The 25,528-nt window shown below is 56.6% G+C and overlaps 1 protein-coding gene across 1 annotated transcript in view; it reads right to left on the bottom strand.

Moving 5' to 3' along the window:
* KLF13 (KLF transcription factor 13) overlaps positions 1-25,310 on the bottom strand; it is a 42,943-nt gene extending 17,633 nt beyond the window's left edge. The window contains exon 1 of the mRNA XM_061394620.1: positions 24,360-25,310. Coding sequence (XP_061250604.1) covers positions 24,360-24,954 — 595 coding nt within the window. The 5' untranslated portion in view covers positions 24,955-25,310. The remainder of the gene's footprint in view (positions 1-24,359) is intronic.
* Positions 25,311-25,528: the final 218 nt, after the last annotated feature.

Genomic DNA, 25,528 nt, shown 5'->3' with positions numbered 1-25,528 from the left:
TGCCTGCCAATACAGGGGACACGTGTTCAATCCCGGGTCCAGGAAGATCCCACATGCTGTGGCGCAACTAAGCCCGTGAGTCACTACTACTGAGCCTGTGTGCCTAGAGCCTGTGCTCCACAACAAAAGAAGCCTCCGCTTGCCGCAACTAGAGAAAACCCACTTGCAGCAATGAAGACCCAGTGCACACCCTGAAAGTAAATAAAAAGTAAGTACAGGGAACTCATATCCAAAATATACAAAGAATTTTAAAATCTCAACAATAAGCGAACACTTGATTGCATAATAATACTGATGAGAGACCCAAACTCAACTATCAAAGACGCACAAATGGCAAATGCTATGTGAAAAGTGCTCAGTATCATTTGTCATCAAGGAAACCAAAGTAAAACAAGAGGGTGGCACCCTACACAAGTGTGTGTGTGTGTTCAGTTGTGTCCTACTCTTTGTAACTCCCATGGACTGTAGCCCTCCAGGCTCCTCTGTCCATGGCAATTCTCCAGGCAAGAATACTGGAGTAGGTTGCCATGCCCTTCTCCAGGGGATCTTCCCACATCTCTTATGTCTCCTGCATTGGCAGGTAGGTTCTTTACCACTAGCCTCACCTGGGAAGCCCATACACAAATGAGAGCAGCTAAAATCCAAAAAAACTGACCCTGGTGGTGGAGCAGCTGAAACTTGTTTGCTGCTAGTGACAATGCAACGTGGGATGGTCATTTTACAAGATGGCTGGGAAGTTTCTTAAGAAGTTAAACACAGACTCACTAGACAAAGCAGCAGTCCCACTCCTAGGCATTCATCAAGGGACTTCACCATCAGCCAACACTGGCAGTCAGCACTTTCTGTGGGTGAGGGGTTTAACATGAGCTGCGTCCTCACAGTGGAGCACAATTCAGTCACAAAACAGAAGGAACTACTGGTTAGGTGGATGCATCTGAAATGCATCTTGCTACGAAGAAGAAGCTAGACCCCTAAGTCTATACATTGTATGATTACTCATATGACATTCCGCCAAAGGCAAAACTGTAAGGACAGAAAATGCACCAGAGGTTGGAGGGCTGTGGTCGACCACAGAGCGGAATTTTTAGGGTGATGGAACTCTTCTGCCTGGTACTGGGAGGGTGGCTACAGACTCTCTGCTTTGCCAAAACCTATAGACTGGACTTCAACAAGAATGTACTGTAATGTTTGTAAATGTTTAGCCTGGAGAGAAGGCTGGAGATCCCAGGATGGGGGCTGGCTGGGACAATAGACACCAGCCATATTACAAACACATGACATGGTGTCTGGGTGGGTGGGGAGACAGGGACAAGGAAGGAGCCCACACTTCAACAGAGCTCCAGCCTCTTAGAGGAGAATCCAGGGCAGACCATCCCAAAATGCTTCACATGTGCTCCAGGGCTGAACAAACAGGTAGATGCAAGGCAAGGGGAGGGAGCCTGGGTCTTGCTTTCAGAGAGGCAACAGCCTCTGGACCAGGGGAGGCAGTGCGTCCTTCCTTGGGGGTAGGGGAGGGACGCCGCCAAATCTGAGATGGTGTGAACTCATGCTCAGTCCTGTGTTCACACAGAGAGCTAAGTGAGTGAAGACTGTGGGCAAGGACACATCCTGGCTCTGTCCACCAGGACAAAAGCAAAAAGCAGTGACACCCCCAGGAATGAGGAACACCCGTGGCACCTAGATCTTGGTCTCTAAATACCACTTTACAACAAACATAAATGGGGATCCTTGGAGACACGGCTCACTCTGGGACTGGAGTGGTAAACATACAAGATGAGCCAGAAGCAGCTTGTAATGCCAGACAGTGAAGAAGTGGACAGAAGTCAGCATGACAGGGGCAAGGGACCCAGAAGCCAACCTGACCTGGCCCTGGCCAAGGCTGGAATGTTTGAGTAACAAAGTACATACCAGCTGTTGCTCTCCTACCAATATAAAGTGATTAGAAGAACCCTAGGAAACAGCAGCCCACTCTGGTATTCTTGCCTGGGAAATCCCATGGACAGAGTCTGAGCCTGATGGGCTACAGTCCATGGGGTTGCAAAGAGTCAGACACGAGTGACTAAGCACAGAAGAGCACTTCTCCTCTATGGTGTTTTTCCCCCAAAGCCATAAACCCAGTCTCACTCCAAGAAAAACATCAGACAAATGCAAACTGAGGGACATTCTATACAATCCCTGGCCACCACCCCTCACAACGGTCAAGGTCAAGGGGAACAAGGAAAGTCTAGGAACCTGTCCCAGTAGAGAGAAGCCCAAGAGAGCTGACTACTATAGTAGTCAGTGAATTTCGGAAAACTCTGCAGTCACATTGTGGGATCATGAGAGCAGTGAGCACGTGGCTTCTTTCTAACTTTTTATTCTGTGTTAGACTATGGCTGATTAACAACGTTATGATAGTTTCAGGTGGACAGCAAAGGGACTCAGCCATACATATACAAGTATCCATTCTCACCCAAACTCCCCTCTCATCCAGGCTACCTGGCTTATTTCTGAGAAGTCAGTCAGTACTTCTTAGATAGTGCAAAGGGCTAATACAGCCCCACTTGTTGGGGAAAAAAGTAAATGCTGGTGAAAGTGAGAGATTTCCAAGGTTCCTCAGATGTGTTAGGAGGACTGGCTCACACAGTGGCTACCTTTGCCAGCCAGACACTTCCCTGCTGAATGCTTGCCCATTCCAAGGATGAATGTGCAGGAACTGCCCAGTGGTGACTGTGGCAGAAACAGCCAAGTGTCCATTATCCCAGCACCTGCTATCTGGATCTTCTTTTCTCTAGATGACATGACTTTAGCTTCTGCAGCCACAATGCACCAGGGGAAAATGCTTCCTGCCCAACTCCCTTGCAGCTACAGTGGGCTTTGGGAATTGATTCTGCCCAATTTATTATAGTTGTTCAGTCACTAAGTCATGTCCAACTCTTTGCGACCCCATCCACTACAGCAGGCCAGGCTTCCCTGTCCTTCACTATCTCCCTGAGTTGGCTCAAACTCATGTCCATTGAGTTAGTCATGCCATCCAACCATCTCATTGTCTGTCACCCCCTTCTCCTCCTGCCTTCAATCTTTCCCAGCATCAGGGTCTTTTCCAGTGATTTGGCTCTTCGCATCAGGAGGCCAAAGTATTGGAGCTTCAGCTTCAGCATCAGTCCTTTCAATGAATATTCAGGGCTGATTTCTGGTGACTGAGTTCTAGATAAACCACTGGGTGCATTTTCATGATAGAGGGGGCAATATGCACTCTGCCTTTCATACTTGCCTGGACCACGTCCTCCCTACATGGACCGAGTCCTCCCCACCCACAATGTGGGTTCCAACACTGCAGGACCACCAGGGTCACACCATCACCGGCCTCAGGGGCAGCACTCTCCTGAATGGCTGCCTCCTTGTGTACCCTGAGAAGACTTCTGGCTGGGGCTCTAGCTGTCCTTCCTGGATAACATCTCTGGACAAGAGTAAAAGAAGGGCCCTAGCTGACCGGTTGGACATTGTGGCCCAAGGCAGCAGTGGCGCCTGTGAGGGGAAGGGGTTGTCCTACCCAGTGGTGTGGCAGGTACACCCCCAGGCAGCTCCCAGCCTCTGGGCAGAATCACCACTGGCCACCAGACACATAAGAAGAGCCTCTGACACGGGTGGGCAGGCAGGCCAGAGGAAAAAGGCAGCCTGGGGGATGCAGAGGTGAGGAGAAGCAACTCCCAGAGCTGTCACTGGTGCTCAGAGGTAAGATACGACATGTGTGAAGCAAAAACAGGATGCTCCTTAAAGAGAAGAGACCCAGAAACTGAGTCTGAAAGCAAAGACACACAATACGGGGATATGGCAGAGATTAAAATCCAATCTCAGAGTTGTCAGAGAACATGGAGACAGCACCACAGACAAAGAGCAAAAGATGAGAAAATGGATGATAAGAGGGCAAAGGTAAGAAAATTAAAGGATCCAGGTACGGAGCCCAGAGAGCCGGAGGACACACGGGGTTGTCACCCAGGGTGGGCAAGAGCGAGGCCAAGTTCAGGAACACGGCCTATTGAGGAGGGTGAACCAGGTGAGAACCAGAAAACCACCCTCCCCACCCCCATAGAGACCCCTGACAGAAACCACACCCACAGTTCCAAGGACAGGGGAGCGTGTCAGGTGCCAGGAGTTGAGTGGCCGCGGATTTGCCAGCAACCACAGCAAAGGCCCAAGACTGCAAAGCAAGGCCCCTTGAACCCCAAGCTGACTAGGAGACCCAGGACCAGACATCCAGCCCAGAGGACTCAGGCACGAGGCCAGGAGCAAAACACTGCAGATACACGAGTCTCCAGAAAGAGCCTCCTGTGCCTTTTTAGGCTCCACTGAGGAGCAGAGGCTCCAAGAAACAGGGCCTAGATGGCGGCAGGTCCCAGGACAGCAGCACCACCAGTCCAGGGCCTCAAGGAGCTGGAGAGGAGTGCCCTAGAGGACAGGCTGCATGTCCCACCGTGTGGGGAGAGCCACGTGGCCGGGGGCGAGGGGATGAGGCAGTAATAGCAGTGCTGAGAAAACCAGGCAGAAGGGCAACTTTAGTTCTCAGGAAAAGAAACGTGAGCAACACCTAGGATGCCTGCAGCATCTCTTAGTCCTGAGCACCTCTGAAGGTGAGTGGGATAACACCCCAAACTGAGACTGGGAAGCGGGGCAAGGGGGTCACCACCAAAGAGGCCACACGGCTGCCTCTGGATGGGTCACAGCCAGAACGTGGATGCGGGCCTCGGGTCCTGCCCGCCCCCCACCCTGAGTGACTCTGATAATACTGGAGGGACAGGTCCAGCATTCTTGGCAGCCCAGCCTTTCCTCGGAGAGTTGCTGTGCTAGCCTCATCACCCGTCTGCAAAAGCCATGGAGGGCACCAGGTGGGTGGATGTGGTGCCTGCCCCACCCCACCATAGAATATCCCCATCAGCCTGCATCACCCCACGAGCTCTCTGCTGTTTCAGTCATTGCTCCTGATTTCTGTAAAACTCTGTGTCCAGAGCAGCTCTGACAGTGTGCTTGTCTTGGAGCTGCTTGCTCCCCTCATGCAGCTCTGTCAGTGGGTGCGGGGTTAGGGGCTCTCCACTCCCCAGCTCCGTGGTCACCAGAGGATGGGGGGCTTTGGGCTTCTGTGTCTTTATTCCACCTTACTGAGCGCTACTCTAGGCCAAGACACGCCAGACTCTGGTCTCCAAATCGGGGCCCTGACATGTTAGGGGCACCTGGAGACCCTGCAGATAATCAAGGGCTGAAGGCTCTGCTCTCTCCTCCAGCAGGCCTGGCTCAGAGGCCAACCTGCTCACTGAACCTTGTCCCTCCTCCAGTGCCTGAGGCCCACTTGCCGCACCCTAGGCTTGGGCTTTGGTTAGCGGCTCCAGGTCCGCCCTACGGAGGCCAGGGTGGCGCCCTGTAAGCTGGGCGGAAGCCCTGGCGCTGGGGCGGGGGTTGAGCTTTCCCTGCCAAGCGCCACATGGGCCCCTGGATTGTGTGAGTCCCCTCAGCCCGGAAGTGGGCAGTGCTATGGAGTTGCTGTCTCCAGGGGTCCAAGAGCCAGGTCGGGCCATGGGGGAGGGGGACTTCCCAGAAAGAGCCTGGTTTCTGTTTAAAAGGAGAAACAGACTCAGAAGAGTCCTCCTCCTCTTCCTCACATCCAAGCCCTGTGGGTACAGGATCCCCACCAAGAGGATCTGGGGGTTCTGCTGCAGGCCCCGGCCACCCCTGCTTGCGGCCAGATGGCTGTGGGAACTCTGGCCGCAGACACCGCCCCCCTTCCAGGCACTATTCTTGGTGTGTGTCTCCCTTTGGGGGTAGGATGAGGGTGGAAATGATCAGAAGCTAAAATTAGCAAATGGCAAACAATTGAGGCCAGGGAACTGAGGTCGGCTGAGGATAACAGTTTGTTTTCTGTGGCCCTGAGGTGGTTTGAGCAATAAAGGGAATTGAAAATGAAAATAAATCTGGACGCCACCCAAGCCCTGCTGGGACCAGCCAGACAGGGGGCACCCGGGGGTGGGCGGCTAGATGGCAGGTCCCATCCTGGCCCCTCCTGGGGCTCCCCTCCTCCCGCCCACGGGGACTTCCTGCTGCTTCTGCCCTGCGAGCTGGCCTTCTCTCCCACAGCCGCAGGGATGGCCTCCCTGGCACTAGCCTGGCTGACTTCTGCTCCAGGGAGGGCTGGTATAAACTCCCGTGACTGTGCCCTGAAACCAGGCCTACGAGCCCCTGCCCTGGTTCCATAGGGAGTGCCGGTGACACACCAGGAAACCAGGCCCAAGGGTCTGTGACATGCTGGGTCACACGGTTGGGTGGGCAGAGGCCCTGAGCACACAGGCATGGCTGGGAGGTGGGTGCTGTGACTCCTGACTGCCCTGAGAGGGGCTGGCTGCACAGTGACTGCAGACAGACAAGGGAGGGGGCCCGGTCTTGTTGCCGCTTGGCGGTCAGGGAGCTCTGCTCCCCTAGAGGTCACACCCAGTGCTCCCGGGAAGGTGGAAGCAAAGCCCCTTTTTGCTCCTAAGGGTGCTCGGCTTGGCCTGGAACACACAGGCCATGGGGTGGCTGTGGCCCCAAGGATGGGGCGCCCATTCCCAAGTCAGAGCGGCTGCCGGAGGCCCTTCCCCGGGGCCAGCCCAGGGCCATGAGCTTGAGGCACCACAAGTGACTCCACCACCACATGTGTGCACATTTCAGTCCTCGAAGCCACCACAGGGCGAGCGCTGGCCCACACCTAGCCAAGCTGGCCTAGACCCAGCACTGACCTCAGTGCCATTTACATCTCCAGAAACTCTGACCAGGGGTCGGCTGGTCGCCACCTGGGCCACCAGGTCCATGTGTACAGAGCATGGAGCCCGGGTAATTTGAAGAGTGGAACTGGAGTCCAGGTGGAGGGTCTGCTGTGGAGACCAGTGTTGAGAAGAGATGGAGAGCTGTGGGTGAGGCCTGAGCCAATGATGAACACAGCTTCCATGGCCGCTTCCCAGAGCCAGGAGATCTCAGCATCCAAGGTCTCACGCCCTCTAGCCCTGAGGGCCCAGAGGTATAGCAGAGCAGTCTGAGAGGCCCGGGGTAAGGGGTAAAGAGCAAGTCTGGGGCCTTCCCTACCAGCCAGCTCAGCTCACCGCAAAGCCCTTGGACGTCTAACAGCACCCTTCTTCCTGCCAGGGTGCTGGGCTGGGTGCTCTCATGCATCACTGAGTGTCACTCATTCTTCCTTTCTAGAAGGCAATCTGCCCCTAAGTGCGCATTCCTGTGCTTGCTCCCAGGATGATAACAAGGATGAGCCCACCATGAGTGACAGTCAGTCACAGGCTTTCCAGGAAAGCAAGTCACTGGAGGTATCACAGCCCCTGACCCAGGGCCTAGTAAGAACACCAGGGATGAACAGACGAGGATGTGCAGGGCAACCATGAGAAGCCAGGTCCAGGGGCCTGCTGGCACTTTGGAGACGTGACCACCACAGAATGTCACAGTGGGAAAGGGCCAAACGTAAAATGACTGTGTGGGATGATCCCACATTTCATGTTAAAATAGATACAGGCAGACGTGTTAACACAGTGTCTCGTGGGAGGTGGGATTAAAGTTACTGCTTTTCCTCTTTTTCTTTTAATGCTTTTCCATTTCCCAAATCCTCTTTCATGAACATACTTGGCTTTTATAATCAGAAATAAAAACAAGTGCAATGTGCTAAAATCATAGTTTCCAGTAAAGCTACTTCTTACAAGAAACAGGAACACATCTGAGCCGGTCCCAGAGCACTACCAGCAAGTCATAAATGGGTGGAGCACACATTCTCCAACTGTCGATGGGACCCGACTCAGAAGCTGCCCTTGGGTCCACGGATGGTGGATCTGGGTCATCTGAAAAGACACAGCTTTCCGGGAGATGCTATGGAGTTCTCCACTTGGCTGTCTACCATCCCCAGTTTTAGGTCTTAGAAGAGACCTAAAGGTGAGGACAGAGCCAGACAACTGCTCTGAAGAGGTAAAATTGGGTATCACATAATCTCTTTTGAGTTTTTCCAAATTTTCCAAAATTGTTTGCAGTTAATATATCATTTTTAATAAAAACGTGTGTCTGCACATGCATGCCACATATGGCCCTCCTCTTCTCAGAGAGCACCAGGCTGGGCTGACACAGGCAGACCTTGGGCTCTGCTGTCACTTGAGCACAAAGCCAAGTCAGAGGTGATAGAAGGAGCTGCCGGCTGCTCCCGTGTATGTCCACCGTGTCCTTGTCTCTTTTCTAGACTGGACCCTTCCATGGGTAGCCTGACATCCCACCACGTCCTGTGCATTTTCCACTTTCCTCCATCAGCAGAAAACCTAGGGTTTGGGTCCTGTCTTCAGAAATAGACAAGGGGTACCCAGAAAGAGCAGAAAGAAGCTGCCAGAGCCTTCCCTCCTCCTGTGCATTCTTTCAAAGATACCCTTGGAGGGGAGGGGTATACATGCAGCCCTGGGGCCCTGCCCTGGGGGACATGAAGGACATCGGTGACACCCACTTTTCCTTTCTTCTTCCCTGGCCTCCAGAGTCACCCAGCCCTTCCCTCAGGGCCTCCATCCACTCTGCTGAAGACCCCCACAAGACTCCACCTTCCCACCACCCCTTCTTGGCTCCTGGATGCCCACACCCTAAGCCTGGCTCTCATCCCCAAGGCAACGCCCCTCCGGCCCAGACTTGCCTCTGGACTACCCCCCAGAGACGGGGCAGTGCCTCTCTGCTCCCACAACCCCACAGTCCAAACTCAATCCCCCTGCCCCCGCCTTACTGGAGACTGGTTCACGGCTTTGGAAAGACCCGCCTTTCCCCTCTCCCCACCCACAAGCGCCAGGAAGTGCACTTCCCAAACCGCAGTCAGCCCATCAAGGTCTAGGCACAGGGGCCAGTGCCTGTGACCTTGGCCTCCCAGGTGGTTCAGGGTGGGCCACAGGAGCCTTCTTCTCAGGAGCCTTGGAGCCACCAGTGGAGCTCCAGGGGGTGCCTGGGATGCTGGGGAAGGGGGACACCAAACCCCAGCTCCATGCCTCCCTGGCCGGTTTCTCAGCCTCCAAGTTATCATACCTACTGAGCACGGTGCCTGTCACAATGCCCCAGGTCAGTGGTGTCCATGACGGGAGGCACCAACCCATCCCCGCCCGGGGTCTCAGTGTGGCCTCGTGGCGGTGACACCCCCAGCCAGGCAGGTGCTGCCCAGCAGGGACATCAACCCAGCTCAGCTTCCCCACTTTCCAGACTCCATCCGCTCCTCCCCATCCCCAGTGCCTCCTTTCACCCCCAAGGGTCCCGTCACCACACACCTCCCACCACATACCTGCACAGGGCCCCACAGTTGGGGAGGGAGGAAGTTGGGGGGGGGGTGCAGGCTTCCCTCACCAGTGGGAGCCAGGGCCTTCGTGGCACTCAGGACAGCAAAAAACCCCTGCCCTGGCACCGTCTTGTCGGGCACACCCCACACATGTGGCTTTACACTCGGGTCCGTGTGTGCCACTGGCCAGGCCAGCCCCTAGCTTCAGCCCTGTTGCCTTGACCTTGGCTACAGTGTGGCTGGGACCCCACTGCCCGAGGACGTGGGACCTCACATGACTCCTGGCCGGCCCACCCTGCCCCTCGGTGTGGTTGGGTTCTCAGCGCTGCCTCCTCCAGACCCATCACCCTAGCCAAGTCTGTGAAGGCCTGGGAGGACGCAGATCCCCAGCCCAGAAGCATCTTCCCAAGACCACAGGCCCCAGTCCCCAGGCTGGCCCTAAGGATCGGTGCACCCCACTCATGGCCTCGGGCATTGGAGCCTGTCATCTGGTGCCCACCGTGTGGGGGCAGGAGCCTGCCCAGCCTTGGGGAGGCTGGCACTGTCCTCCAGGGGCACAGAGTGCTCCTGGCCGCAGCGCCCTCACCACCCCGACCCCTGCCCTGCCAGCCGTCCTTCAGGCTCTTTTCTGTCCTGGAATCCACTGAGATATTGTTGACAGAAAGGTTCTACTGCTTTTAGGGAAGAAAAATCCATAAACCTCTGAACCAGAATTCATTCTCCACATTCTTAGGACAGATCCTGTGATGACCAGGTTTGGCCCCAGGGAGGGGTGGAAGGACAGCCCAGGCCTCCCTGAGTTCTCCCTGCCGACCTCTGGAAACAGGCCCCCCAGCCTAGGCCCCCGAGTGCGGGGTGACTCCCCACAAGCTAGGCCTACATCGGTGGGGCAGGGGTAGGCCACCCCAACAGCCGAGCACCTGGCTGTTGCCAGTTCCCAGCACCCCGGCACCCTTGGCTGGACTCAGGGACACGTTTTGACCCTGGCCTGATAACAGGGGTGAGGGCGGTGATGAAGACACTCAGGAGACCATTCTGCTGACCCCCCAGCCCTGCCGCAGGTGTGAGAGGGGGAACCAGAGGTCAGCACAGACTGGTCCTGTATGCAGAGGAGGGAGGGAGTGAGGCCAGCCTCCGGACAGAAGTGATAGGCTCCAAGCATAGTGGGTGGGGGCCACTATGTCATCCGAGGGATGGATGACTCCAGACTCCAGGGAGATGGAGAAGCAGACACCTCCCCCCTCCCCAAGTGATTCAGGAACTGGGACCAGGAGACAGCAGGCCCGGCCTGGGAGCCAAGGCGCCCTCTGGCCACCTAACCCAGGGTTTGCAAGACTCCATCCTCCATGGGGTTCACAGGGCCACCATCTGAGCCTGCAAACCAGAGTGTGTCCCAGGACCCGGCTGGCCAGCTCCAGAAGTTCTGGACTGTGTGAGCAGTAAACAGTTCCCAGTCATTTCCTGTGCTGAGAAATCGTACCCTAACACAAGAAACCTGGTTGGCATCACTGTGGCCCAGGGTGCTGGTGACACAAGGAGCTTCCCGCTGTGGGCCCCGCAGAAGGCTGGACCCCACTTGGCCTCCTCACCATCTCCAAGCAGGTGAGCATCCCGAGGGCGGAGGCAGGGGCGGAGCCGCGCAGGTAAAGGGCTGCTGGAGGCATTTGGCTCGGGGACCTCACACATTGACAGCCTGGTCACTCAGCGTCGTCCTCTGTCCAGCAACCCCGTGGAACTGCCCCTGCCCCACCTGGAATCCCACAAATGTCCTCTGAAACAACCAGATGCCAGAGAGACGAAGGACGGCCACACAGGTGCCCAGGTGTCACTCAGCACAGAGGTGCTCCTTCCACGTGGCCCCTCAGACTGCACAGGAAGCACCTTGATGCCAAATGCACTGATGCGAGGGTGAGAGCCTCGAGGAGAAGGACAGAACTGTGGTTCCGCAGCTGACGAGCTGGCCTCAACAAGGCTCCCACACTTCCCTCTAGGACACAACTCTCGAATCTGCAAACAGAGAACTGCAGCCCCAAAAGAGAGAGAAGAAAGTGGAGAAAATCCCCGAATGGCCTGGAGTCCATGAGAACAGTCACCCTGGAAAACACCCTGGGTGCTGCTCAGACCCAGGGCTCAGGAAGCCCATGGTCCTGAGGGGGCTCCCCTGGCCATGGGGACAGAGCCCTTCACCTGAAGGGGCCACGGCCACTGCCAAAGAGACCTCTGTCCTTCCAACTGAAGAGGCTGCGGTTTACAAAGGGGCCCCCCCAGAGGTGAGCCTCTCTCCCAACATGGCTGGCTTCTGGAAGCCCCACCCAGAGGGCCCATCCATCCAGGTGGAGTGCCCTGGCAGGACTGGCACTGCTGCTCATCACCATGAGATGGTCAAGACCAGGGATACCCAGCGGTGGGGAGGTGGAGGATGCCACCCTTGCTCCTACCCCTGGCCCAGGCATGTTCAGAGCTGCTCTGGGGACAGGGACCTGGGCTTCTACCTCAAGGCTCCAGTTCGGCAGCTCCTGTTTTACAGTTTGTGGTCAGGATTGAGTGCCTGGTAACCAGTAACCAGTGAGGCTCACCTGCGAGGGTGCCACTCCCCAGCCTGAGCACAGACTCTGGGCAGCACATCTCCATAGCAACAGGATCTCCACTGCCTTTCTGTGGCCCAGAATGGATGGAGGGGCCCTTGACAGACCAGAGCTGAGGTTGGGACACAGCTCACCCACACGATGAGCTCCGGGGTGGTTCTGTGAGGTCCTGATGCACGAGCTGGAACCTACTTCAAAAAGTCATTCTAAGTCATCTGTTTCTCCCCAAAAGAGAAGTCAGCAAAAATGTCTGTTAATTCAGGTGCCCAAGAGCAATGCAGCAGCGGGGGGAAACTTGCTCTCATGGGGTAGACACACACACACACACTTATAGACACATGCACTCATGGACACATACACACTTGTAGACACACACACACACTAGTAGACACTCGTAGACACACGCACTCGTACACATACTTGCAGACACACACACTCACAGACACACCCCCCCACACACACACACCATGTGCCTTGTGCACGCTCTCAGGGGTCAGTGGTCAGCACGGCCCAACCTGCTGCCCAGTTGAGAATGTGAAGCAGGCTCCATCTGTTGTCTCTCCCGGGCCAACACCGTACCGCACTTTGCGTCTGTTAAAATGACAGCACACAATCAGACAAAAAGCCCTTCCTCTGATGAAAACAAAGCATTGAGAGGCTCTTGACCGAGGTTACTAAGACACAGCGCATGTGCAAGCTTCTGTGGGGCTGGGACCAGAGATACAGCAACAACATGGCTCCAAGTCCACAGCCCAGATGGTCAGGACTTACAGATGGCAGGACCCCCAACACACTGTCCCTGCAACCCCAACAGCCGCTTCCTCAGGGAGCTGCTTCTCATGCAGGAAAGCCAGGGGTGGGGGGCCCATGAGGCAGCCCTGTCTTGTGCTGAGGGAAGGGAGCCAAGAGGCCTGCATACCCACTATAAAGACTGGCCCTGGACACAGGCCTGGCCCGACTCTGTAGACGGCCACGTGGGTCTGCTCTATGCGTGATAAAACCAACAAGGTCAGCTTCCTTGCAGACTCACCTGGCACCTTCTCAGTGGGGGCGGATGGAGCAGGGCAGTGCCAGGTAAAGGGAGAGGCCTGTAGGAAAGCCTGTCACTGAGTGTCACCCAGCGAGGTGCCCCCTCCTGGCTAGAGCCTCTCGAGCCCAGGAATACCCAGCCCAGCCACCTCTGAGAGCAGCAAGGTTTAAGAGCAAACACCAAAGTACACCTTGTATCAAGGTGTACACGAGCTCCTATCTTGGCCTCCCAGGAAGAGTCTGGGGGGTGGGGGGAAAGGTACTGTTTGGGCTTAGACAGACTTCTGGATGCATGTTATGGGGCTCTGAACACCCTAAGATGAGAGAGGTATCTCCCCAAATCTCTCCAGGGAGCTTCATCAACCTCAAAGTCAACACAGTCCTTGGGTGGTGCTGAAGTAAGCACTCGCGGGCCAGGACCCTGCCATCACAACCCCCGCCCCTTCCCCGGCCATGCCAGGGCCTCTCCACAGTTTAAAACAAAAAGCTTATGAATCATGGGAGGAAACATGCCTCCTATAAAAGGAATATAAATGTTTATTAAGAAATTCTAGGAACGAGGTCAGGCATCTTGGTATCTTAGTCACTCCAGCTAATTAAAGGGAAAAAAAAATCAAAATAGAAGCTCATCCCAGAAACTTGAGACAATGAGAGCTTCTCTCACCACAAGCACTCTGAGCCCTGGCTCAGCCGGTTGCCAAGGCAACCCAGTGTTTACCTCTCCCTGCGCTGTGTAGGAGGATGCTGACCATTGACTGGGAACAGCTAGACTGCCACCTTCAACACCTCACAGGAAAGGCCGCCTGGGTGTCCCCAGGGGCCCAGAAGACTGAGGAGGAAGCTACAGCCCCACCCCAGCCCTCTACCACTCTCCCAGGCTGAGCCAGGCCACAGCACAAAGGAAGGGCTTCTCCAGCATCCTGGGCCTGCTCCTCCTGCACCCACCTGCCTCTGCCCAGGACTGGAACCCTTGAGGACAGCTTGGCAGTGTGCATAGATCCCAGGTTGGGGGAGAGGAAGGGAAGGAGGAGGTGAAGGAAAGGGAGGAGAGAAAGGAGGAGGAAACATGAGGACCAGGCTGGACTTGCTGCTTAGCTCAGGTCAGCCACAACCAGACCCCCATACCAGGCTGTCGGCCTAGATCAGGGCAGAACAGCCCAGAACACGTGACCTACTGGCACCCAGGGAGTCACACCCTCCAGCATGGCTCCAGGATCCCTGCTGGCCCTGCAGCCACTCTGGACACACTGTGCCCTCCCCAGGCTCCTTCAGGGTGACGCTGGGTGTGACGACACACCTGTTGCAGCCACAGCCACCTGGCCAGAGGCCTCCTGACAGGCCTCCTTCCAAAGAAACAACTGCCCTGAGCTTTGGCGGGAGGCTGACCACATTCACACACATAAGCATGCACAGCACATGCACACGTGCATGTCAGTGTCTATCTCCCAAGGCCCCGTGCAGAACTGAACACATGATGAGAGGAGCTGAACATGGAAGAAGTTAAAACAATTGGGTCACAAGTTAGGGAGACAATTAAGGGAAGGGAGATCAATACTGACGTTTCTCAAAGGCTCAAGTGAGTGAACTGAAGGCTGATGCCACCTGTCCAAAGCAGGATGTGAGCAGGTAACACCCAGTCCAGTGTTCAGGAAGGAGAGCCTATCAAAGAAATCAACCCTGAATATTCATTGGAAGGACTGATGCTGAAAAGCTGAAGTTCCAATACTTCGGCCACCTGATGTGAAGAGTCAACCCTGATGCTGGGAAAGACTGAAGGCAGAAGGAGAAGGGAACGAGAGGATGAGATGGCTGGATGGAATCATCGATTCAATGAACATGAGTTTAAGCAAACTCTGGGAGATGGTGAAGGACAGGGAAGCCTGGCATGCTGCAGTCCATGGGGGGTCGCAGAGAGTAAAACACAGCTTAGCAACTGAACAACAACAAAGAAGACGAGGCTGAATTTCCAGCAAACCCCAGAGGCCTGATGGTAACTCAGGGCAACCACCTCGATCACCAACACAACAGCTATCACCAACACAACAGCACCACGCCTGTGCAGTGAATGCTCAGGCCCCACCCGGAAGAGGGCTCAGAGAAAACACCGAATGATATTTCATGATCATAAAAGATGGCATCCTGCAAAGTCCTTCAGACTATCCCAGGGAATACCCTGGTGCCTTAGGCCAAACAACAAGGCAATGTTATTATTTTTTATATTTTAGCTGCTCCGTGAGGCTTGTGGGATCTTAGTTCCCTGATCTGGGATTGAACCTGCAACCCCTGCAGTGGAAGTGCACAGCCATAACCACTGGGATGTCAGGGAATTCCAAAGGCCACAGGATTTGCAGGCAAGCGGCCCAAAGGGGTTCTCTAGAAAAGACAAGGAAACCTGAGTAACGGCCCTGAGCACCCAGGGCTGCAGGAGCGGGAGTCTCGAGAGGTCCTCCTGACCCTGCACTCCCTGTCCTCGGGGACAAAAATGACAACTGATGAACAAACATGGGGAAGTCCTTCCAGAATGGGAACTGGGCGAGACCTCAGTGATGGATGGAGATCTGCCTGAGCCCCGCTTGCCTGCCCCACAGTGCTCACTCCCAGTGGGAGAGGATCACCCACGACCAGTGGGCAAACCAGAGTGGCCCGAAGGGGGAAGGAGGACAAAGGGCAGAAGTCAGGGAAGCAGGCAGGGCCCCTAAGTGGCCAGACTGCCTATCACTCACCATACAGCTTAGATTAGTATCAGTGGCAACTGTGTAATGAATCCACACTTACTATCTCTCCCCCTAGTGAAAACCTGTAAGGTTCGTTACTCTAAGATGCTAACCCCCCAGCTCCCAGACCCTCCCCCCATCTCAGACGAACAGCTCAGCTGGCCAAAGGCCCAGGCAAAACACCACTGTCCGCCAAGGACATGCCTGGGCCTCCCAGGCCCTGGTCGGCCCCTTCTGGCGGCTGAGTGCTGAGGTTTGTGTGTACCTTTTATGGTTCCTCTCTGTTTCCCAACACTTTCTTGCAAAAACCTCCACTCTTGATCTGCCATTAACTTTAGCTTCTTCCTCTAGCCCCCAGACACTTTATCTTTTTTATTTAGTGAAAGTGTGTTAGTTGCTCAGTTGTGTCCGACTCTGAGATCCCATGAACTGTAGCCCACCAGGCTCATCTGTCTATGGTATTTCCCAGGCAAGAATACTAGAGTGGGCTGCCATTTCCTTCTCCATTTTTAAAGTGAGTGTTAATATACTAAAAGAGTTAAAAACAAATGAGCTCAGAAAAGGAATGTACAGGGGAAGGAAGTTCCTGTCCTGCTCCCATCGGAGGAGGATGACCTCCAACTTAACCCAAGGGTATAAGGAGCCCCGTCCTGGGCCCCAGACCCCCTGCCAGGCTGCCTAGCTGTCACCCTGCTGGGGCCCCAGGTGGGAGCCAGGAAGCCCCCCAGCTCCTAAGCCCCCTCCCTCTCCCACACCTGTGCTTCTTTCCAGCTGGCCGCGTCTGCAGGACATGGGCCTTGCCAGAAGCTCCTTCTGAGACAGGACCCAGCACAGGCCAAGCCTCATACCCCCCAGTGAGTGACCGCCAATTTGGGCCCCAAACTATTTCTTGCAAAGCGCTTTCTCTGGCTCCAGGAGGCAGGCCTGTGCTCAGGGACCATAGGCCACCCACCTGTGCGGGACAGGCTACGGCACAGGGACACTTAATCCAAGCCTCAAGTCTCAGCACTTTTCCAAACAGGTCACCTTGGGACAGACTGGCCGATGGCCACGGAGGGCGGCCAAGTTCCTGGTTAGCAAGTGTTTTTGCGTGATGAACTTGAGAAAAGGAGAACAATCAACAGATCACTCCTACCCCCACTCCCTCTGCATACAGTAAAAACCTGGAGTGTGGCTCCCCAATCCATGCTGCAGGTTCAGAATGATGTCATGCAGATGCCACACTGGGCCAGGCTGCCCTCACTGTACACACAAGGCCCATGGTGAACAGGGAGGACACCCACCCCATCCACCGCACTGGGCCAGGCCGCCCCCTCCACTGCACACACAAGGCCCACGGTGAATGGGGAGGATGCCCTGCCCCACCTGACTCAGTGGGGACAGGGAGCAGGTGGAGGACACAGGACAGCCAGGCCACCAGAGGACCAAGGAGTGCTGTCTCCCCTCCAGGGCCCACTCACCCCCTGCAGAGCCTCCTTGCTGGAAAAAGGCTGGGGGCGGGTGTGGGCCCCGACGTGTAAAACAGACAACCGGGACCAGAAGTCATGGGTTCCATAGAAACAGGTTCCATGGAAACACGCTGCAGGCTGGGATACTCAGGCCAGCTACAAGGGACAGAATACCTTGTAAATGGCAGAACTTGGGGTTGGGTGAGGGGTTCTCCTGTCCTACACTAAGTGCCTCATGTTAGATCACTGCCCTCAGAGTAAAAACTCAAGAGGTACAGCCTCCATTGTCTTGGCCCAGGGCAGGGACCGAGTCCTCTGAGCCCAGTGCTCAGCTCCAGGCGACTCTGTCCTCTCCACCCGCTTCCAGTCACACAGGAGCAGGTGCTCCTGACTTAACTAACAAGTTTATTCCCATCTTGACAGGACACTGACTTCCAACTTGGGGCTGTAAAAGGAACGGAAAGCAGGCTCAGGAGTGTGGACTTAGATCCAGATTTGGGTTTTTTCTGGAAAGTATGTCAAGACCTACTAGGACATTAAGGGTGCCATGGGCTGCAGGACCCGCCCACCCAGGTCTGGGAGACGGGTCACTTTGGGCACAGAGCCGGGTGTGGGTGTGCTGACCGTGAAGAACACACCCATGACCACCTCCTAAACCGTGACAAAGACCATCCAGAAACATCTGATTCAACCTAACATTAGGGGACTCTCGAGCTGTCCTCTGACTTTAAAAAAGACTTCCAACAACACACCTGAAAAACCAGCACTGGTCCAGGCAAGGAGGCTGGGGGATGCACAGAAGCCAGGCAGGTGGACCGGGCAGCAGGGGCTGAGTGCAGGTGAGCAGACGGCACCCCAGCATGGCACCTGGCTCCACGCACGACCAGCGGGACCCTCTGACAAGCCACGGTCTCAGAGTGGTACTTATTGTTGAGAGCAGGACATTCCTGTAGAGTGGGGCAGCTTGGCAAACACCCCTTCATTTGCAATACAGCACCGCATGTCCCCCTCTGGGGCACCAGCACTACCTGTGCTATAGTTTTTACCAAAGATGGTTTACATGGTATCTGATCATGAGAAAAACGATGAAACAAGTGCAGATGGAGGGATTTTTCTGCAAGGCAACTGGCCTGGGTCCTAAAATGCCAATGAACCAAAGACCCAATGATGCGGAGAGGTGGTGTGCTTTCAGACTGAGGGATGCTGAAGAATGAGGACAACCAAATGTAATGTGTGATTAACCACATCCTGGCTCTTGTGTGGGCCACCTGGGGAGGGGTTGGTTATCAGGGAAACTGAATATGGACTGTATGTTACATAGTAAATAGTATTTTGAGAGGCAAAGAAGGTAGAAAATATAATATTTAGAGAGAGGAGGCGGGAAGGAGGGAAGAAAGACTTTTTTTAAACTGGGAGAGAATATTAACTACCGACTAGGAGAATATATGGAGAAGGCAATGGCACCACACTCCAGTACTCTTGCCTGGAAAATCCCATGGACGGAGGAGCCTGGTAGGCTGCAGTCCATGGGGTCGCCAAGAGTCGGGCAGGACTGAGCGACTTCATTTTCACTTTTCGCTTTCATGCATTGGAGAAGAAAATGGCAACCCACTCAAGTGTTCTTGCCTGGAGAATCCCAGGGACGGGGGAGCCTAGTGGGCTTCTATCTGTGGGGTCGCACAGAGTCGGACACGACTGAAGCGACTTAGCAGTAGCAGCAGCAAGAGAATATATGAAAGTACACTGTACCATCACTTAATGTTTCAGAAGTAATAAGGACTTGTGGGGGAAGCAGTGTGCAAGGGGCACATGGGCTTCTGACACCCTGAGGCCCTGCTCACCCGCCATCCCCAGGTTCACATGGGCGCAGCCGTCACACACGCAGACATACTCTGGAGCGGGGCTGCCTGGCATAGGTCCCAGCTCCACCCTCACCTGCTCTGCAACCTCCGGCATATTTCTTAACCAGTCTGAGCCTGGCTGTCCTTTAAAAAGCAATAGCGATGGCAATGCCTGTTCCATAGGGTCCTATTGCAAATGGAAGGCCTGGCCCCTGGTGAGCAGTGTAGATATGCTGGACACAACCTGAGAGCTGAGTGTGTCATTCTACAGGTTTTTTATTTTGAAAACTCTTTTCACTGCCTTCTTTCAGCCCAAACCAGACACACCTTAACTATGCCCTGAAAGCTCCAGACCTCTGTTGGGAAGATCAGGTGTCACGGGGCACAGACCCTTGGGATGGCATGGCTTCTGCAGACACCCCGGGTCTGTCTGCTCTAGTGCTGTGGGGTTTGTGGGGTTTCTCAAGTTATGCATTTAAACACATTACTACTACATGTGAATAAGCCTTTGGTTTCCTTTCTCCCAGGCTTTTAGCCACCAGCAGTGCATCTCAGCCTTGCCCTTCTGATGCACTACATCCAGGAGTTAGACAACCACCGGCATTCGAAGTCATGTTGGGGCAGACAGGCCCTGAGAGCCAGGGGTCCCCACGAGCCCCCTTCAATGAGTGGACTTGGCAGCAGCAACTGCTCTGAAGGGGGGACTCCCCTAACCCTGTTGGTTCCAGAGGCCACACACAGACAGGGCCTCTGATTAAGTAAAACCTGGTTCTACCAGCCAATCACATGGAAGCGGATATGTGTGTGGGGGAGAGGGTGGGGAGGGTTCCAGTCTGCTTTTAGGCAGGGAAGTGGGGAGCAAATAGCTCACATGACACTCCCCCACCAGTGCAGGCTGTGCTGGGCGGCCCACGGGGCATACCTCACTGCAGCGGGGGCTGAGCACCAGCGGGTAAGCCATGTCAGGATAGCAGGACGGCTGGTCGTGAGGCATGGCTAACACAGCTTTGTTGAGGTTGCTTCAAAAAATGTTCTCGATGTGATGCTTTCACATGTACAAAAGGAGAACTGGAAGAAGTTTTGTTTTTTAGAAAAAAAGAAAGGGCAGCCAGCAATATAGCAGGACCCTTAGCCCTGGGGTCTTTTGGTCTGTTTCCTTTCAAAACATAACCTGTCCTTTAAGTCAACAGAGTAGTTCCACCACACATGCGCCACCTATGCTGTCACTAATACCGCTAAGTCTTGATCCCCCACAAATGCCAGGTGGACACAAAGACACACACTAGAGTCCCCTGCTACATGGTTTCCAACAGCAAACAGATGAGAAAAGCAGCACAGCTGTGCCTGCAGCAAGAGGCTGGGTGACTGACAGTACTGCCACATAGCTGCACACTGGAGTATGAGGCAGCCAGGAAAAAGAATGAAGCTGCCTCCCTAAGCAAACACACAGGACAAAAGCCTTGACTGGATGTGTTCTGTGGATCCTACATGTGTGTTTTCAAATCACCTACTCCGTGGATAAACATGCATGTGTATATACACAAAAATGCATTAAAAGAGTCTGGAAAGAAATGTATCTATAACAAGAGTAACAGTGGCTAGCTGGGGGAGGGGAGGGCTCATGAATTCTGCCTGTACACTTCTGCATTGTTTGAAGAGTTTCACAACCAGGCCGACTGGCAGGCTAGGACTGTGGGGGAGCAGGGGCGGGAGATACTGGCCTGGCTGTGGCCCAGACAAAGTGCTGGCCCTGTGCCAGCGTGGCTTGCTCTGGGTGAAGGAGATCCTGGCAGCCACCCTCCACGCTGACAGGCTGCCTTCCCAACACAGCTGCCTGGGGAGCACCTGCCAGGGGTCTAGGCAGGCAGTGTGCTTGGAATACCACGTTCTAACGCCAGAGCTCAAGTCAGGGGAGAGTTAGGAATAAATCCTGGCCCCTGTTACGGCCCTGGGGATCAAATCCCTTGTTCAGGGGGTCAAGATAAATTTTAAACAAACCCTGCCCCAAGTGATCACAGGAAATGGCTGAGACAATGCAACCTTCTCTACTTTCCATCCCACACAGGCCAGGTGAGCAGGAGCAACTAACTCTGGGACTGCAGGAGGCGGGGCTGGATCCACCTTTCTAGCCAGGCCCCCCAGACCTGCTGAGATGGCCCAGCCCAGGGTGCAAGGAGAGGTTCTGGCTGCTGGCGCTGGAGGGTGAATAGGGTATAAAGGTTATCTGAAAACAATTGTTTGTGAGAACCCACAGGGAAGAATGGATCCAGGATGTGTCTGCCAAGAAAGCCTGGGCCCACTCTGCCTGAGCTCCACCAAGCCCAGCAGGCAGGAACCCTTCCATGTGGGACTTTGCCAGGTAGAGGGGCTTAGGGGTGTCCTCAGAGGGATCCAGTGCTTCCCTTCTCCAAGTCCTTGAATTTTCAAATCAAAGCCCTTCAGACTCCAAGAAAATCTGCTCCTGGTTTAGGGAGTCCCCAGAGTGAGGTTAAGCAAACTTCCCAGGTCTGGGCTGGGAAGTTATGATCAACAGTAAGGGGATTCAGTTGCAAAGATGATCGTGTGTTTTGTTCTAGCATGCGCATGCTCTAACACCAGTTACCTAAAGGTGACAGCAGGTCATCAGTCCTGAGGATGACCAGTGGGGAATGTAACAGGGGACCACACTGCCACACAGCTAACTGCGGCTCTTTCCATGCAGCTGGTCAGGGTGGTGGTGGGAAATCGAAGTCAAAGCTGACCTTAGGACCTCCCAAAGGATTTTCACATATGCACACCCGTTTCCTGCAGACCTTCCAGGTGGTCAAGGAGGCATGGGAATCAGTCCCTAGGCAAAGCAAGCTTCCAACTGCCTCCTTGGCTAAAGTCATATTGGTATTCACGCCCCCCACCATACAATCACTATTGTTAGGGCGTCCCTAACAGTTTGAAAGGCCTAGCATAACCTGAGTCACTGCCTGCAGAGACCCTCCCCACCAGAACACTCTGGGAGCCCACAAACCAGGGTCTGCCTCCTGGGTCTCCGCAAATCGCCTCTGAGTCAGCCCCTGCAGCCAGCTTGCCTAGCCTCTCCCTTCTGTGGGCTGCCCCTATGCCCTCTATGATCACCAGTTACTTATGCTCTGCACACCTGGGCTCAGGCTTCCTGAAGGTGCCCTGGGCCACAGGTAGGTCCTTAGTTCATAAGCAGATGCATCTGGAGGGATTCCTTAAATTGCAGTCAGCATCTGGGACCTAGGAACCTACATTTCTAAAGGCCCCAGGGGACCCTGTGCACTCCTGACTTGGAGATCTGCTCTGGAGGCAGATTCGAGTTTCTGCACACCTGGAAGGCGGGGCCGGCTCCCTGCTCTAAGAATGAACAGACTAGCACACTGCAGGCCAAAGAATGGATTCATCCTGTTCTGGCTTCCAGGCACCCCGGAGAGGCTGGCTTCCGCCCCACTGCGAAGGCGCGGGTTCCCAGCGCCCCTGCCCTAAACATCTAGCCATCTTGCCCCGTGCCGCGTAGGGCACAGGCAGCCTGGCTCAGGGGCCTGAGGTAATCCGGAAGGCAGCCCCAGCCGGAGGCCCGGGCGAGCCCCGCCCCGGGGCCGATCCCTCCGAAATTCGCGAATCTGGCTACCGGGTGCTGCCGGGTTGGGAAAGAAAGAGAAGTCGCTCAGTCGTATCCGACTGTTTGCGACCCCATAGACTGTAGCTGACCAGGCTCCTCCGTCCATGGGATTTTCCAGACAAGAATACTGGAGTGGGTTGCCATTTCCTTCTCCAGGGGATCTTCCCGATCCAGGGATCGAACCCGGGTCTCTCGCACTGCAGGCAGACTCTTTACCGGGTTGGGAGGCCACAGTAACACAGGATTCAGAAAGCTTTTCCCAATACAGTCCCCTGCTCGGTACTGGCCTGGCTCTCAACCGAGTGCTCAATTCCAGCCACAAACCAAACGCGGCCCCGCTACTAGGGGACGGGGTCCACCTGGCTCAGAATCCAGCGTGGCCCCTCCCCCACGACCACACCCACTCTTGCAACAACGTCCCCACCCCGGAGTCCACACAGCCCGAATTCTGACTCAGCCTAGAAATGGCTCCACCTTCACCCGCGACCCCACCACCTGCCAAGCGGTTTGAGCGGTCATAGCGCGGGACCAGAAATGCGGGGCCGGCGTGGGGGGTGCAGTTCATGAGATACGCGGTTCTTAACACCTGCAGACCGTGGGGCGGTTCATTTGCAAATTTATCGGGAGAAAAAGCTTTTCAGCTCTAGATCCTTGAAAACTGCGGCTTTTAAATTAGTCATTTAATCAGCTTGTGAACTGTTTGACAAATGAGACGCCTCAACTTTTGAAACAAGGTTAATCGTATGATAGTTTTGAACCGGTTCCCAAAGTGGAAGACTTGTGTCCAGAAGAGTTCGCGTGGGCTCAGAGGAAATACACAATTCTTTAAACCAAACTGGGAGAGAAAGCATGCCATCCATTGAAAGGTTGTTTCCACTTTTGTGTTTAAAGACAGAAAACCACTACAGAGGAATCTAAGACAAAGTCCTGGGCCAGCGAGAGGAAAATGCTGCCCTAGGGTGGGGGCGGGCGGCGGTCCGGGGCTCCTAGAATGTCGGCTCCCGCCACCCGCCCCCGTGCAGGTGCTGCCCGCCCGCATCCGGCCCCCGCAGGTGAGAGCGAGGCCGCGAGGAAGGCGGCACAGATCCGCGGCCAGAAGGCAGTGCGCTCCTTTCGGGAGACAGCGCCGCGGCCCCAAGGAGCCCCTCGGGTCTGGCGCGCCCCCGCCGGCCGGATGGGCGGGGCTCCCACAAAGAGCCCCGGACGAGGACCCGGGACCGCCCCCCGCGTCGGCAGCCTCTGGCTCCGGTTTCGACAAATTAAACCTTAGAGCGCTGGAAAAATTACAGGAAGAGGAGAGCGAAGAATGTGCCGAGTGGCTGGAGAAAGCCCTGTCCCCGCGTGAACTTCGCCCGCCGCGCGCCCGAGCCGGGCCCGCCCCTGCTGAGCGCGCGCCCGACCGACGGGGGAGGGGCCAGGAGAGGACACCCGCTCCCCGCGGCTCCCGGGCGTCCGGGCCGCCAATCTCCCCGGGTGCCACCAGTGACCCCCATCCAGCTCGCCCGCACCTGCCCGCGCGCCCCCGGGCCTGGGCGGGGTACCCGCCCCCGGGCCAGATGACGACACTCGCCCCCGCGGCCCCGCCCGAGCGCGCCGGAGGAGGGGGCGTGCCCGGCGGGGGCGCGGTCGCCGGGCGGGTGCCGGCTCCCAGCGCACGGACCCGCCTCGCGCGGCGCGCAGGGTTGCCCGCAGCCCGGAGCCACGGGGAAAGAGGCGAGGCCCCGACTGTTCCCGGCCTGATCGCCCTCGCACCCAGCTGGTGGCTCCGGGGGCGTGGCCGGGCCACTAGTACTGCCCCCGGGTCGCTTGCTCGGGGCTCCCGGGCCGCCCCACTGACCTGTGTGAGTTCTCAGGTGCGCCTTGAGGTGCGAGGATTTCCCGTAAACTTTCTCGCAGCCCGCGTAGTGGCACTTGTGCTTTCTCTGCGGGGACTCGAGGTCGGTGCGACTTCGGCCCCGCCGGCCCCTTTGTCTGAAGCCGGGCTCGCCGCTCCCCGCGGGCCCCGGCTCTCGCTCGGGCTCCAGCCCCGCCTCGGGTTCGGGCTCGGGCTCGGGCTCGCTCCACGCCGGGCTGAGGGGCGCGGCCGCCGCGCCACTGGCGCCGGGGGAGGCGGGCTCGGGGGCGGGTGGCGGCGCGGGCGGCAGGCGGCAGGGGGTCCTCGCCTTCCGGGCCGCGGCGCCTTCTCTGCGCTCCGCCGGGGCGGGCGCCGGCGCTTGCTGGTTAAGGTCCGCTAGGATCCGCGCCACCACGAAGAGCGAGGCACTGTCCTTGCCGTCGCGGCGTTCTTCGACGCGGGGCAGCGTGGCGGCGACAGTGGCCGCGCCCTCGGGTCCGGGCTCCGGCCCCTCCCGCGGCCCGTGCACGACCGCGCGGTTCGACATGGACACGAGGCACTCGGCGGCGAAGTGGTCCACATAGGCGGCGGCTGCCATGCTGCGGGATCCAGCCGGCGGACGGGCGGCACTGCTGGTTGCTGCGAGTCGTCAGCGGCGCATCCGCACCCACGGCCTCCGGAGAGCGGGCGGGGGGCGGGGGCGAGGCGCGCCCTCTCCGCGGGCTGGGCTAGGCGCGCAGCCGCCTCTGCCGTCACCCGCGCGGCTCCGCGTCTGCTAGGCGCCCGCCCGGCTGGGCTCCGAAGAGTGAACGCATGGGGGGCGCGGGCGAGTGGGATCCCCGCGCAACGTCAGGGGCGGCCTATCCTAAGGATGCCGAGCGGCGACGTTAGGGACAACCGCGCCAAGTCGCGGCCGCAGCCTCGCCGCGCATTGTGGCAGGCGGGACAGCAGCCGTGCGCGCCGCGGCTCGGTGTGGGCGGCCCGGCCCCGGGGGTGGGCGGGGCCGGGGCCACATCTGGACCCGACGTCAGCCCCCAGCCACATCCTGGCGGCGCAGGTTACAGGCGGCGGTGGCGGCGGCGGGGAGCCGCGCACGCGGAGGGGGCGGGGATCCCGGAGCGCGCACCGGCGGGATGGAGCGGTCGCGCGCCCGCCTCTGGGGAAGGGGCGT

Source organism: Bos javanicus, chromosome 21 (assembly GCF_032452875.1).
Source record: "Bos javanicus breed banteng chromosome 21, ARS-OSU_banteng_1.0, whole genome shotgun sequence".
Classification (NCBI taxonomy): domain Eukaryota; kingdom Metazoa; phylum Chordata; class Mammalia; order Artiodactyla; family Bovidae; genus Bos; species Bos javanicus.
Note: the sequence above shows the minus strand (reverse complement) of the source record. Positions and strands in the feature narration are given on the sequence as shown.